We start from the raw sequence: 13,889 nt of genomic DNA, 5'->3' as shown, positions 1-13,889 counted from the left end.
TTACCTGGCACTAAGTCCAGAATAATGAATGTGTTTTAACATGCACATGCAAGATTCTATGAGATTTAGTAAAAGTAAACAGAACTATCTCCCACCTTGCATACTCTAGCTATTCTTGGAATCATCAATTTTCCAACAAATTCATACTCCACAGACACCTCCGTGAAAAAGAAGTATATCTTGTCATCTTCTCCATCTGTGCTGTTTGGATCTGCTCTTATTACATCAGCAAAAACAAAGTTGGGCTCTACAGATACAAACAGAAGAATTTTCTATTATATTAAAAAAACCAAAAACAACCAGAAACAGAAAAAAACCCAAAACACCACAAAATCCCTTACAAACCAAAGACTGAGGATCAGAAAGCTGAAAGGTAGCCACAGTACTTGGGAAGTAATCAGTATGAAATGAAGCACAAAGCACTAAGATACTGAGAGATCTCTATGATCTGACAGCTCATTACTTCAGCATTCTTCAGTCCACAGTCAAATGTGGTTTCAGATTCTGATGGGCCTGGAGAGATAACCCTCCCTTGCCTGTCTCTCCTCTATTTCAGCTATTAGCTGAAGAACTAAAATGACAGTGCCATTACAACATGTATTACAAAACTCAGAATCCTGTACTTTTTGGACAATGGTCATTATTTTGGTCCCTTTTGGCACAAAGCCTCAAGCCCCTGAAAATTCACAAAATTCAGTGACTTTTCAAATTCAGGAACTTGAAGTGTCAAGAGCCATGATCAGTTCAATTTAAGAACCAATTCAAGACCAAAAACATTCAATTCCTTACCATATCATAATTAAGCTGCATTTTTGCAAGGATGAACAAGCAGATAAGAAAGAAACTATTAATGTCAAGTTGAAACATGAATATTCTGAAGCTGTTTTCATGATCAGTGCTGATAAAAATCCTGAAATTTCAAAACAGAATCTCTTGGTGGCATGCATGAGGGCACACACTCACAGTGTATGCCAGTATAACCAAATCTGTCTCTTTGAGACAACTGCTCCTTACCCAGGCAGGACACTCAAACTCTGTATGTGTGATATTGAAAAAGTAACGTGTTTGGACCACTTCTTTATGCTCACTTACCATTAAGCCAAGGTATTGCATACTCTGTTCTCAGAGGGCTCTGATGAGAGTGACGTGAAATAATAGGTTCACTTCCCAAGAAATTGTACGAAGTCCCAGAATAAAGCTCCTCATCTTCAACACAAAACCAAATATATTAGAACTTATGGACTGGATACCAAAAAGTGTACACAAATATTTTCTGAGTCTATCTAAATTTTAACTTCCCACAAGAAAAGGCAAACATGGATTTCCTCCGAATTGCCCTAGACATGTCTTTTATGTTTAGATTTCTGTCAGTCATTCTCAAGATAACACTTCCACACTTGGGTTTATTATTAATATTATTGCTCTAACATAAGAACTGACAAAAGTCAATGTTGTTTTTGTGGCATTTTAACATTCAACATGAAAACCTACAATTTATCTTAAAACACGCTACTTTACTTAAATGCACCAGAATTCTGGAATCGTTTTCCTCTCTTTCTATGTCACCATTATTCAAACTTGATTTGTATAGATTTAGGCACAACACAGGGAGCATATTTTTTTATTCTCATTTCCTGTTTCATGTGATGTTGAGCTTCTCTTTTATGATCTTGGTACACGCAGGTAAAAGCCACAAATTCTGGCTTCCCCAGATTAAGATTTGGTGGTGTGTTTCCATGCAGTAAGAACACTTGCATTAACATCTCACTTCCCTACTCTGCAGCATGTCTTCAGGACACCTAACAATACTGCTTGTTATATTTACTGAAATTACAGTAACTGATACTACAAGGACAGTCTAAGTACATTTACACTACCCGAATTAAATATGTTTAACATCTAGAAATACAGTTTGAAAATTGGTATTTTAGAAATTGTTTCCAAAACAACCCAGTTTGAAGTTCTCCTTTTACGAAACAAGCTTAGGTTGACTATGTAAGTATTTTAACATCTATACAGATACACAACACAAAAAATATGGACGCAAGCCACAGTTTTGATAATGACAGACTGGAGAGTGACAGTGGAAAAGAGGACATTTTTAAACATAAGAATGAGGAATGCGAAGTCTGAACTTACCAACCATAACAGATGTGTAGCTTTGAGCAGGATCAAATGGACATCTGCCCTTACCATCTTCATTTTTACCTCCAAGTTCAAATGAAATTAAATTCTGTTGAAAACCACAAAACAGCTAATAGAACTTTTTTCTTTCAGCCACTCAACTTGTGCAAAGTTAGCTAAAAACTAAATAATGGGCTATGTCATCAACTTCCAGCATCAAAGGCATTCTGTGTAAAATTATAGAAGGCGCATGTGTTTTCATAAAAACTTATCAAGTCCCAAAGACAGAGAAAAAATGTGATCCTATAATTTGTGAGGGTGGAAGCAGAAAAGAGCAAAAGATGGAAAATTAAATCCAGACAGACTTCAAGAACGAGCACCCAAAAAAGCTAGACAGCAGGAAAGGCAGAGAAGCTAACTGATACATAGAAAGTACCAGCAATTATTCAATTAGCCTGAAAAAATGGTGACTCAGAAAGCAAAAAGGCATTCTGAGGTGGATTAAGCAATTTTTGAGATGATGGTAAATTTCTGAGATAGGGCATAATCCAATTAGGCTTTAAAAAGCAACAGAGTACTTTTGCTGCTACTTTATAAATCCCTTACAAACCAAAGAATGAGGATCATAAAGCTGAAAGGTAGCCACAGTACTTGGGAAGTAATCAGTATGAAATGAAATGTATGTATGTAATGAATGTCCTATGTAATGAATGTACTATGTAATGAAATGTACTATGTAATGAAAGCACTGGAAGCTAAAGGCACAAAGAAATTACAAGACTTCTCAATTTTCAAATTGCTAAGAGCTGCAGTAAGGAAATGATACAAGAGTCAGTGGCAAGAAAAGGGAGTTTTAATTTTGTGCCAAGACTTCACTCTGAAGGATTCAGCACTACACATCTTTGGCACAGCCAGGAGCAGAGACAAGCAGAGACAGGAATCTGAGAAATTTCAGGGAGATGCAGTAATGAGTGCTAGTTGCAACCACTGTAATTTCAGTTTTAGTAACTAGTTTCATGCTAACACACAATACAAAAAGAAGTATAAAAGCTACGAAAAGGTAGATCTGCAGTTAGACAAGATAAATCAATAATTCATTAAGTGCTCTGAAAAAGGAGCAGTAGACTCTGCCCGTGCGATGGGACAGTGCAACAAGTGCTCCTAACCTTACAGCCAACAACGAAGATGCAACTGTTTTGGGAAAGGAGAATAACTCATTGTTGACCTGAGCTGCTTTTAAGTTAGAGCTGTTGCTGGTCAAAACATATGTACATTTCTTACCAGGTAATCACACGTTGGCTGAAATGCATTAGTTCCACACACGTAGAGGAAAGTATCATTCAGCTGTTGCAAGACACGCACGTAATTACGACATTCTGTCTGTAATACAGGATGAGGAAAAGACTAGTCTGATAAACCATAGCTGCCACATTCCAACATACACAAACAACACTGTCCATTGCCGCTGCTTATGCCACATCACACTGGCAAGCCCAGGTGACACATGGGTGACACTGGGACACCACGTCCCTAGAATCTTCAGGAGCTCTAATCAATCCTGCAAGCAGCTGGTTTCCTACAGCCAGTAGTATGCAGCTGCTCAGTGTCCTAGCAGGACAGCATGCTCAGCAGAGTCCCCCCCAAGCTGTTTTATGGAAGGACAAGCTCCAAACACACCTCCAGTCCGTGGGAACAACTAGTTAAACATGCAGTGAGTTTTAGACTTTGTCACCCCTTGTACATCTAGATGGAACAATGACGGCCAAGGATGGCTGTTAAGCGTAAAACCTCTAATACCCTTAAATTAGCCACAAAGCTTTGTTGCATATAGTGATATCTTTTTCTTTTTTTCCAGTCCTTGAAACTATCCAAGGATGCTCCATAATATCTTTAGCTCTGAAACAGAACAAGGAGTTTGACCAAAATCCTTAATAAAGGATACAATAAAAATCCAGAATAATAAAGCAGTAAAACAACTCTAAACAACCACTTAAAGAGAGAGAAAAAAAACAGTGTCAATAACACCCCTTAATTTTTGCCGGTATACTACCATATCCCTCCACTAACTGCTGTTCCATGAACTTAAGCAAGTTTAAGCACGGACCTTACTATTCCCTCTTATGAGACAAATTAGGTATTTCTGTGACTGTACAGGAGAAAAAAGCAGGGGGAAGAGAGTAAAACCAATTTTCTGCCAGATAAGGCCCTTGAACAGTTTGTTGTATGAATGCTTTCTGCCAGATAAGGTCCTTGAACAGCTGTATGAATGCTTTCTGCTGGCATTGTATAGTACAGTGCTGATGGGAGGGGGAGAGAACTGCCCATTTAAGTTTAAGAAATAGAAGTAGTGGCTTAATACCTTGACCCTTTTGAAACTACTACACTGTGCAAAACACCATACCTACACCATAAATGGGACTAGTAGAAGTTTAGAAGTAAAGTGAGGAAAAAGCATGGCTAGCTGCTAAAGTATGAGCTGCTAAACTGGGAGCAGGAGAAAATAAAACATATTCAGAGGTCTATCGAAGTTCATATTTATGGGATCTATTATATCCCGCTAATAATTTTTGAGAGGACTTCTGGAGATTCACACACATGTCTGCTAAACATATGCTCATGCACAAGACAAACTTACATCCAATATTCATTATGGCTGAGTATTAGTATTATTAATACCAACCACAACTGATCCATAAAATAAAGTATTCTTTGATCCTATTCTGCAGAGGTAGACAAGGAGGAAACACACCTTAAATATCTGTCATACCTCATGTTCAAATAATGTACTGAGGGTCATCAGTGTCAGTCAAGGAAAAGAAGCAGCTTGTCAAAGGGAGACAGCCCACTCCCATCCCAAGGAACCACACGAACGCAGGATAACTATCAGCCCTGGACACAGCATTTGGGGGTTTTTAAGAGCACGAACTAAACAAGCTGCACGTTCAAGGATCACATCCCTCCAAGTGCAGAACAGATCTGCTTTTTGTATTCAGAGGACTTGCAGACTTCCACTTTCAAACCTGTGCTAAAGGCCTGACCATCAGTCTTTCCCAGCAAATCCTTGCTTTACTGCATCATTAAATGAAGCGGTGTTACACAAACAGAATGGTACGTTCACATACAGTCAACTACCCCAAGTAAACAGGCAAGAGAGGCAAGATGAGCAGGCCAGCCTGTGCCCTGGCAGTCATAAGGAATCAGTGGTTCCCAGAAGCACCAGGGGATCCTGCCAAGCTGACAGGAGGTCTGGCTGCTTGGGTGCCCTCTGAGCTGTCTGAGTCACACCACAAGTGGAACACCTGCCAAGCAACACAAAATGAGCATATACGAAGCTAGTAAAGAAATAAACTGGCCTAAAAAAAACCCCTATGCCCTAAAGCAAAGCACACAAAATTAATCATTCACTCAGTAAAATCAAATGCTGTGAAGGAATTATTGCAATAACAAAACACAACAGTTGCTACCAATTACTTCAGTGACAGTAACACCGTGTTATCATCTTCATGGAAAAACATTAACATTAAGCACATATTAGGGTGTGTTCAGATTTTCGAACACTCAAATAATATTCAACAACAAAAATAATGAAGTAAAAAAAAAGACTAAGCATGCTGCAATTTCTAACACTCAAATTAATTTTAAAAATTTAGTGATTGTTTTGAAATTTTCATTTCAAACGGTTGCACAGACTTTCTTCTTTTAATGTGACTCCTCTTGAAGTGAAATGTGCAAGATCTTTCTCCAAGTTCAATAAAAGTACATACCTGTTCTGATTTGCCCTTAACTGCACATTTAGTCCTTTTATCTTCTGTGACCTTCCAGTGTAACTAAGTCAAAAAACATGCAACAAAAAAGCACATTGTACTTTAAGTCAATGCAAGGTCTGAAAATCTTGCAGTACCACACACAAGAAAAGGCAACCCCATCTAGAGGAAATGCAAGACATTTTGCAAGTAGCATTCAAAGGTTCAAAATCATTTTTTCCCAGGGAGGCGACATTTTCAAATCCATGTGCCTTAATCAGAACTAACCTACCATCTTTTGGGTTCATAATGATGATTCCCCACAAATGGCTAATGAACTTTTCATTAACATATGCACTAGGGAAATGCAACTGTAACTGGCTTAAGTACTTTTTCAATTTGAAGTACTTCTCTATTTCATTAACACTTGAATAAAAAACACTTGGGGGAAAAGAATCAAAGAAAATTTACTGGACTAATTTGCATTATACTGAGTAAAACTCTACAATTATGTTGTATATGGTGGTGAAAGTGCCCACCACCCATGAACATGTTCTTCGGATTAAAAATCATATAAGCAACTTCAAAAGCACCCTAGGTGGTAGTCCATGCTGTACCTCTACATGTCAGCCTGTGTTGCTGATGGGATGAAAAGCAGGAGCCTGGGAAGGACTTGGAAGCAATATAAGAGTAGCAGACTTCTGCCTGGCCTAATTTACTTTGAGAAACCAGCACAAACGTATTCAAAGTACTTCTCTGAGCGAGCTGATCAGACCTGTCTGCACCACCACTTGCTGTGCAGACACACCTAAACACCAACCAGAAGATGAGACTGAAAGCACAGGGCCTTCTTTTGCAGCACGTTCTGCAGCCTGCTCTGAGCAAGCCCCAGATTTGCCTGTTTCAGATTACTTTTTGACTCAGATTAACAGAAAATGGCCCACTCCTAATATTAAGAAAACATGTAAGAATTACCACTATGGGTGATACCCACAGTTCGTCTTGTCCATCCTGCTCCCAAGAAGAAAATATCCAAGGACATCTCCAATTACTTGTTGATACCCAGCTTTTCCTTTTTTATTCTTTTTTACCCTGTAAAATCTTCCAGAAATAATACTGGAGTAGACCACACAGAGCAATTTCTTTTCTAGGTACCCATTTGTCAAAAATGCAATGCTACAGATATCAGGAAATTAAGTCAAATTTGGAGTACCATTTTTACATGGAGGATAATGTATTAAAAGGCATACCTCGTGCTGCTTCTCAGCAATATTCACCGCATTTAAGGCAAAGATCACTTCCCTGGCTCCTACATATAGAACGTTTTTGTCTTCACTTAACAGCAAAGTTGAGTAGTTTGACACTTTTGAGTCATTAAAATGTATTAGCTGGACCTCTGTTGAAATGGAAAAAAAATAGCATCTCATGAAGAAACAATCACTTAGGGTCAAACTCATGAGTAATTTTTTCTAAGTTGTCTAAACAGCTGTTGGAAAATTTGAAAACAACACAGGTTAATTCAGACGACCCATGTAGAAGACAAGGGACCCCTCAGAAGTTTGATTCAGCAGAAACAGCAGCTTCCACCAACATAAAATCTCTTGTCTTGACTTTCTCATCCAATTTCAAATGCTCAAATATTTCCTTTTGTGGTGATCCCTGTAACTCACTTCCTCATTTTTTTTTCCTACTTGCTTTTTCTAAATTTGTATTTTCCACATCCACTGTCAGACTGCTCCTCACCTTTTCCTTTCCATATACCAATCTACTGTGGAAAATCAGGTCAGTCACCACATCCCTTTGCAACTACACCAAGCAAATCCTACAAAATATCCTGCACCTTAAGACAACTCTTCAGCATATTGATGTAACAGAAAGAAGATACAGAAGCAAATAACAAACCATTTGCAGCTGATTGTGAAGTGAAAACAGAGACTAAATACACAACACACACACAAAATAACAGCATGAGGGAAAAATCAAGATGAATAGAAATAAGACAAGAAAAAGAGAGAGATATGAGAGAAAAGGCAGTGAAATGAGGAAGTGTGTAGAATGGACCAGAATGGCTTGAAGAAAGATGACACAAACTGACTAATACAAAAGGGTATTTTTTCTGAATATACAACTATAATGTAAAAATGACTGAAAGCTTTGTACATGAAGACGGGAGATTAATGGTTTTTAATGATACAGATTAAAACAATGTACTATTACTTCCAATTGTAATACTCCAGAAACATGAATTTTAAACTAGATTCTCAAGCATGTAATTTTGAAATCTTTTACTTGGCAGGAAAATTTTCCCAAAATGGATGAACTGGTTAATGCAACTCCACTGCACTAAGTTCCCTTTCATATTCAAAATAGGTTTCCAACATTTAAATGCAACAATCTTTAGCAGACAGACAAAAAAACAGCAGGAGTTAAAATAAACTCAATTTATTTTGACTAATTTAGATGTGAGTTGGCAGTACCTTACCATACCATTAAATAGCAACTTGCCGAATTTTAAATACAAGATAGAAGCATCAAGGAGTCTAAGCAGGAACTGCAAGCCTTGTGTAGGCCACCTTTCTGAAAGGCTGCATTAGCAACTCACTAACTGCTATACTAACCCACCAAGAAAAACAGTCATCCCATAATCTGCTTATTCCTACTACATTCTTCATCTCCATCTATCTTTTCCTACAGAATGTCTGCCCAGAATTTAACATCCTTATTTAAGATTGCTTCATTATACAGTCAATGCATTTATTTGGGTTTACTCAGTTATTGTACACTTGGGGAAGTAATCAATTGATGCTTACTTACGTTAAAGAAGGACCGAAAGACAAAAGCTCTTAAAGCATCCATGCCACATGGGTAATGGGGGTTAGGAGCAGAAAAAAGGGAAAAATGCATATATTCACAAATAACTACTCTATAGACTTTGCTTTCAAGTTCTTTTCAGACCCAGGCTAAATTATTAAACCAAAAGCTAGGGATCCCCTGATTTCTATTACTTCTCTTTGCACTTATATTTGCAGACTTCTGATTACTGCATTGGGAGATTATGAATACATGCTGCAATTTCAAATGCAAGAAAAGCATTGTTCTGTGAAAGACTTTCATATCGACACCATAAAATGCAGTTGAAAGAGGGCCAAATGCTGATTTTTCTTTTGTCTGTTGATTTATTTAATGCTCAAGACGGCTTGGTGTCAAAACAGATTATTAGCTGGAGAGGTGCATTTTGCTAATGTATTCGGGACTCTGGGTAAAAATAATTTATTTAAAACAAAATACACCTACTGGGATTTTCTCTTGAAACAAGTTTCAGTTGCAATATCCTTCAGCCGAGAAAGCCAAATTTGGAATTCCTCCTCTGTTTCAAAAGCTGTTTTCAAAGCTGCTTGAAGGAACCAAAATCCGTTAACCCAGTGCCTGAATGACTTTTGAATATTCTGGTCCTACGTATTTCATAAGCTGAGCAAAGCAGCAACACCTGACCAATTCACAGCAAGTTGGCTGGAAGAACCTAAAGCCTCAGGGAGCTTCAAATCCCACAGAAATCCTGAGGATGTGGCAATGTCCCATGTTACAATACTTAAATTTCTGCTCTTACCTTTGTGTTCCCAAGTGATCCTTGGCACTGGGCCAAATGCTATTGCCACTTCTAGCAACAAACCCCAAACAGCATAAAAAGCACACAGAGCCATCTTCAGTGTCCCTGCTCTTCGGGGTTCAGTGGATAACTGCAGCAGGTAGCGTTTCTTTGTCAGATGAAATGGAGACCCCAGGGAGTATCAGAGACCAGGCATTTCAGCTCTTGAGAGCAACACAAGGGAGGCTGGAGCAACTGTTCAAGTACGTGCTTTTCAGCAGATCACTTCAAGAGAACGCACATTTTCCAGGATGCTGCATACAGAGACTGCCCACACACTCCACAGGCTGCAGAGCTGCTGAGAAGTGTGACTGAGTGCATTCTTCTGTTTCACCAGAGAAATAAATGATGCTGTGGAGAGAGGAGGGAAGCAAGAAATAGAAGAGAAAGCAAACTAAACACTGCCGAAAATAGCACTGATGTTGCAGTATTTCTACAGCTGTCTGCATATTTTAATTTGAACACAAAATATATTAATTGGTGAAAATCATACTCTTAAAAATAAGACATCCATTACATAGCAAATGGGCAATAATTGAAAGCAATCATTTGAATCTAGAATTCCAAGTGTAAATACTTTGAATTGTCAATTATGTTTAATGCACAAAACTTTATTCTAGTCTATTCTTTCAACAGTGTGTCAAAGAAAATCCTACCTCTCTAACAAACAATAAACAAAGATAACAAAAACCACTAGTATCACAGAGCAAAGAACATGAGAAGTGCAGCATTAATAGTAAGAATGGTTACAAAATCTGCTGTACCTCCCATACTTGAGATCTTACAGAAGTCTTCTTTTAGTGGTTCCCTATAATGTTACTAATTCAGCCAAGGTGTGTGGTGTGCAGGGGGTAAAAACACACTACAGAAATGATGAGCTAACGCACTCCATATAAAAATTAAGAGAGAAAACACTTCAACAGTGAAACTCCTAATACCATGAAAGTACTGTGAAAGTCATTTTATCTTCAAGTCAACTATTCCTCTCAGACCACGAAAGGCCTGTCCTGATAAACAAAACTGTTCACTGTTTTCTACACCATCTTCCAGAAGTCTCCACTCCTTCTGTCTTCCTACAACCACTCCTAGGTGAAGACTCCAGAAGCAGTGAGTGCATCCATAAATTACTTCATCAGAAACAGGTTTTGAGGCCTGTACACTTGGGGTGGTGATGAAAAAAAACACGTTGTCCGTTGCAGCACAGCACAAGATGCCAGATTTTCACCATGCCACCACTGCCTGAGACATCGAGGTGACTCTAGTACGAGACACTACAATGTAAGATGACCGTAATACCTAGAGGTTATCCAGCAGGAGGGCAAGTGAAGGTGTATTGATTTTGCATAGCCTGGTTTTGGTAGCAGGTGGGCTTGACGAGTGGCTCATGGAAGAATCTGCTAGAAGCTTGCACCACATCCAGCAGAGTCAACCTGTGGCAGCTCCAAAGACAGATGGGCTGTTGGCCAAGGCTGCCCCAATTACAAATGATGGTAATGCCTCTGTGATAACATACTTAAGAAGAAATCAAAACACAGTTGGTGGAACAGTTTTTAGTTGTGAGCAGAAAAGACCAGAGTGAGAACATGTGAGAGGAAAAGCCCTGCAGACACCAAGGTCAGTGAAGTAGGAGCAGGAGGTGCTCCAGGTACGGAGCTGGGATTCCCCTGCAGCCCCTGGTGCAGCGCATGGTGAAGCAGCTGTGCCCCTGCAGCCCATGAAGGTCCATGGGGATGCTGAGATCCACCCACAGCCCGTGGAGGAGCCCCAGGCTGGAGCAGGTGGATGCTACAGGAAGCTGTGACCCCGTGAGAGAACGGTGGAGAGAGGGGCCCTGCTCCCCTGCTGCAGCAGCCTCTCCTTGAAGGACTGCACCCTGTGGAAGAGTGCCCCATGCTGCAGCAGTTTTGGGAGGACTGTGTGTCCATGGGCGGGACACACATTGCAGCAGGTCACAGAGAGCTGTTGCTCTTGAGAGGGACTCACATTAGAGAAGTTCATGGAGAACTGTCTCCCATGGGAGGGACCCCACGGTGCAGCTGGGGAATGACTCCTCCCCCTGAGCAGCAGGATAAACCATGGCTGATGAATTTACCATAATCCCCATTCCCTGTTCTCTTGCACCACGTGGGTAAGGAGGTAGGGCTTGGGAAGGAGGGAGGGGTGGGGTGGAAGTTGTTTTTAAGGGCTTTTTTTACTTCTCATTATCCTGCTCTAATTGTGTTAGTAATGTTTTCAATTTGTATCTCTAATTAGAGCCTGCTTCACCCATGATGACATTAGATGAGAAATCTCTACCAGTCCTTATCTCTACTCATTAACCCTTAAATTTTCTCTCTCCTGTCCAGCTGCTCAGGAGAGTGAGTGAGCAGCAGAGTGTGAGCCTGGCATCCAGCCAGCATCAGCCCATGACAGAAGATTACAAAATCCTTAGTAACACTGAAAAGGAAGGGACCAGTACCTGAAAAACACAGAGGTAAAAAGACTACGGGAGAGCTGAGAAACAACATCTCTAAGCACAAGCAAGATTCCTCTGGGAGGACCTGGGTTTAAGCAGGAAAAGGCAAGGAATCTCTAATAAGCGCAGCCAGTGGATCTTAAGTAAAGTGGCCAAGTAGAAGATGGGCAACTACATTCTAAGTGTTTACACCTGCTTTACTAAATGATCACAGGCAAGATTAAAAGATTTGGAAATCTCATTTATTTCTATAAATATCTTCTCTACTAAGAAAAAAATCCACAGAAGACTAACTTGCTCAAGCTGAACCTGTAACTTCATATTTTTTCTGGGTTTTTTTTGCTCTTGGTAAGCACTTTGGATCAAATCCAACTGTTTGTAGCAGGTAGTATTAATTGTTTTGGGTTTTAATAATGTATTCAGTTAAACTTAATAGGCTTTTTTGTATCTTTCATCCTTTCTATTTATCATCATATACAAGCAATTTCCAGGTTTTGCTCTCCAATACATTAAAAAGTGCCCACTCATCTGAGTTACAAGGCACGACGTATTCTGAGGCAAGCAAACAGCTTTACAGGAGAGTGTTTAAAAAGGAAACAACAGTTCAATTATTGAGTTCCAGGCAGTTTAGCTATTTTATTTTAAGATAAATGTAAGGAGGAAAACAGCAGTTTGAACACAGTTAATCCTTTGCTTAATGTTACCTTTTGTTACTGAAAAGACTGCATGTAAAAATCAATTCCCTGTTAACTCTGGATTTTATTTTGTAATTTTAAAATTTATTTTTAAAGATACAGGCAGGACACCTTAACGCTACCAGTTATGTACAATACCATACAACAGAGACAACCCCAGAGGAGACTTCTGAAGTCCTGTAAATTTTTTGGACTTTCAAATAGAATTAGCAAATATAAGCCCCTAGTAAAGGAAAATCCTGAGTTTTCTACAGTCACCTAACACTCCTAGTCTAGCTCACCTATCTCAGCAAATGCAAAATGACAATGAAGCTTGAAACAAATTGCATTATCTTTTGAAGGAAACAAAGGGTCTGGCTGGATCCTTTAATGCCTGCTTTGCGTGTGGACTGAGAATTATTTCAGCTATACAAAATGGAAATCTGTGATTTCATTCCTATTGTACAGGATTGCAAGAAAGGTCCTTTTTCACATTAATAAATTTGACTTGTCAGACATTACTTGATCTAGGGCAACATTTTGCATGTTACAAAATGACTACAGTGAGCAGCCCAATTGTGCAAGACCCACTTTGTTCTTATTTCTGTAACTGAAATAGAGATGAAAATGCACTCAGAACCTTGTCCTTTAATTTAGCCTCCAATTTAGTTACTCTCCCCTGCCCCTCCCTTCACTGTGCTGAAAATTATCTGGAGTAAGTCCTTCACTGACATCCACTGAGAGGCCATTCATAATCTAATATGAGCCTCTTTTTACATAACACAAGTCATACAAGAAAGAAAAGTAAAAAAAAAAAAAATTAAAAGGCCTAGACAATGGCCTCATTTCCAGATTAACTCGGTTCCATCAGCGTTCACCAGCTTTCATTAGATCTGAGTGCTTTGAATTTCTGAAAAGTTAGGTCTCCTAATACTTTGAGCATTAGTCCCAAAAAAATAAGCCACAATTTGCTTGGAAACAAGTACACTGAAGAAGTAACAGAGAAAGAAACCTGAAACAGTTGGCTACATAATTAAATTCTGATTAAAATGACCACAGGCCTACATTTCTGTAGAACTGTTAAAAATTTTCTCAGGTAAATTATCAGTAAATCCATAATTTAGGGACTCTGATGTTTTGCATCAGCGATGTAACATGCAATGATGAAATGGTACAAAATCAGTTTTCTGTGATGCTTGTGCTTATGGTGACTAAAAACAGGGCAACTGCAGAAGCAATCAACGCAG

At 39.1% G+C, this 13,889-nt stretch overlaps 1 protein-coding gene across 6 annotated transcripts in view; it reads right to left on the bottom strand.

Annotated features, from left to right (window-relative positions):
• SEMA4D (semaphorin 4D) overlaps positions 1-13,889 on the bottom strand; it is a 100,452-nt gene that overhangs the window by 27,861 nt on the left and 58,702 nt on the right. For all 6 annotated transcript variants that reach the window (XM_030968921.1, XM_030968925.1, XM_030968923.1 and 3 more), the window contains exons 3-9: positions 9,475-9,864; positions 7,118-7,263; positions 5,889-5,951; positions 3,406-3,504; positions 2,140-2,233; positions 1,093-1,206; positions 96-247 (exon numbers count right to left, since the gene is read on the bottom strand). In XM_030968921.1, coding sequence (XP_030824781.1) covers positions 96-247; positions 1,093-1,206; positions 2,140-2,233; positions 3,406-3,504; positions 5,889-5,951; positions 7,118-7,263; positions 9,475-9,568 — 762 coding nt within the window. In that variant the 5' untranslated portion in view covers positions 9,569-9,864. The remainder of the gene's footprint in view (positions 1-95; positions 248-1,092; positions 1,207-2,139; positions 2,234-3,405; positions 3,505-5,888; positions 5,952-7,117; positions 7,264-9,474; positions 9,865-13,889) is intronic.

The sequence above is a fragment of the Camarhynchus parvulus genome, chromosome Z, assembly GCF_901933205.1.
Source record: "Camarhynchus parvulus chromosome Z, STF_HiC, whole genome shotgun sequence".
Taxonomy (NCBI): domain Eukaryota; kingdom Metazoa; phylum Chordata; class Aves; order Passeriformes; family Thraupidae; genus Camarhynchus; species Camarhynchus parvulus.
The sequence above is the reverse complement of the archived record's forward strand: the minus strand, read 5'-3'. Positions and strand labels throughout refer to the sequence as shown.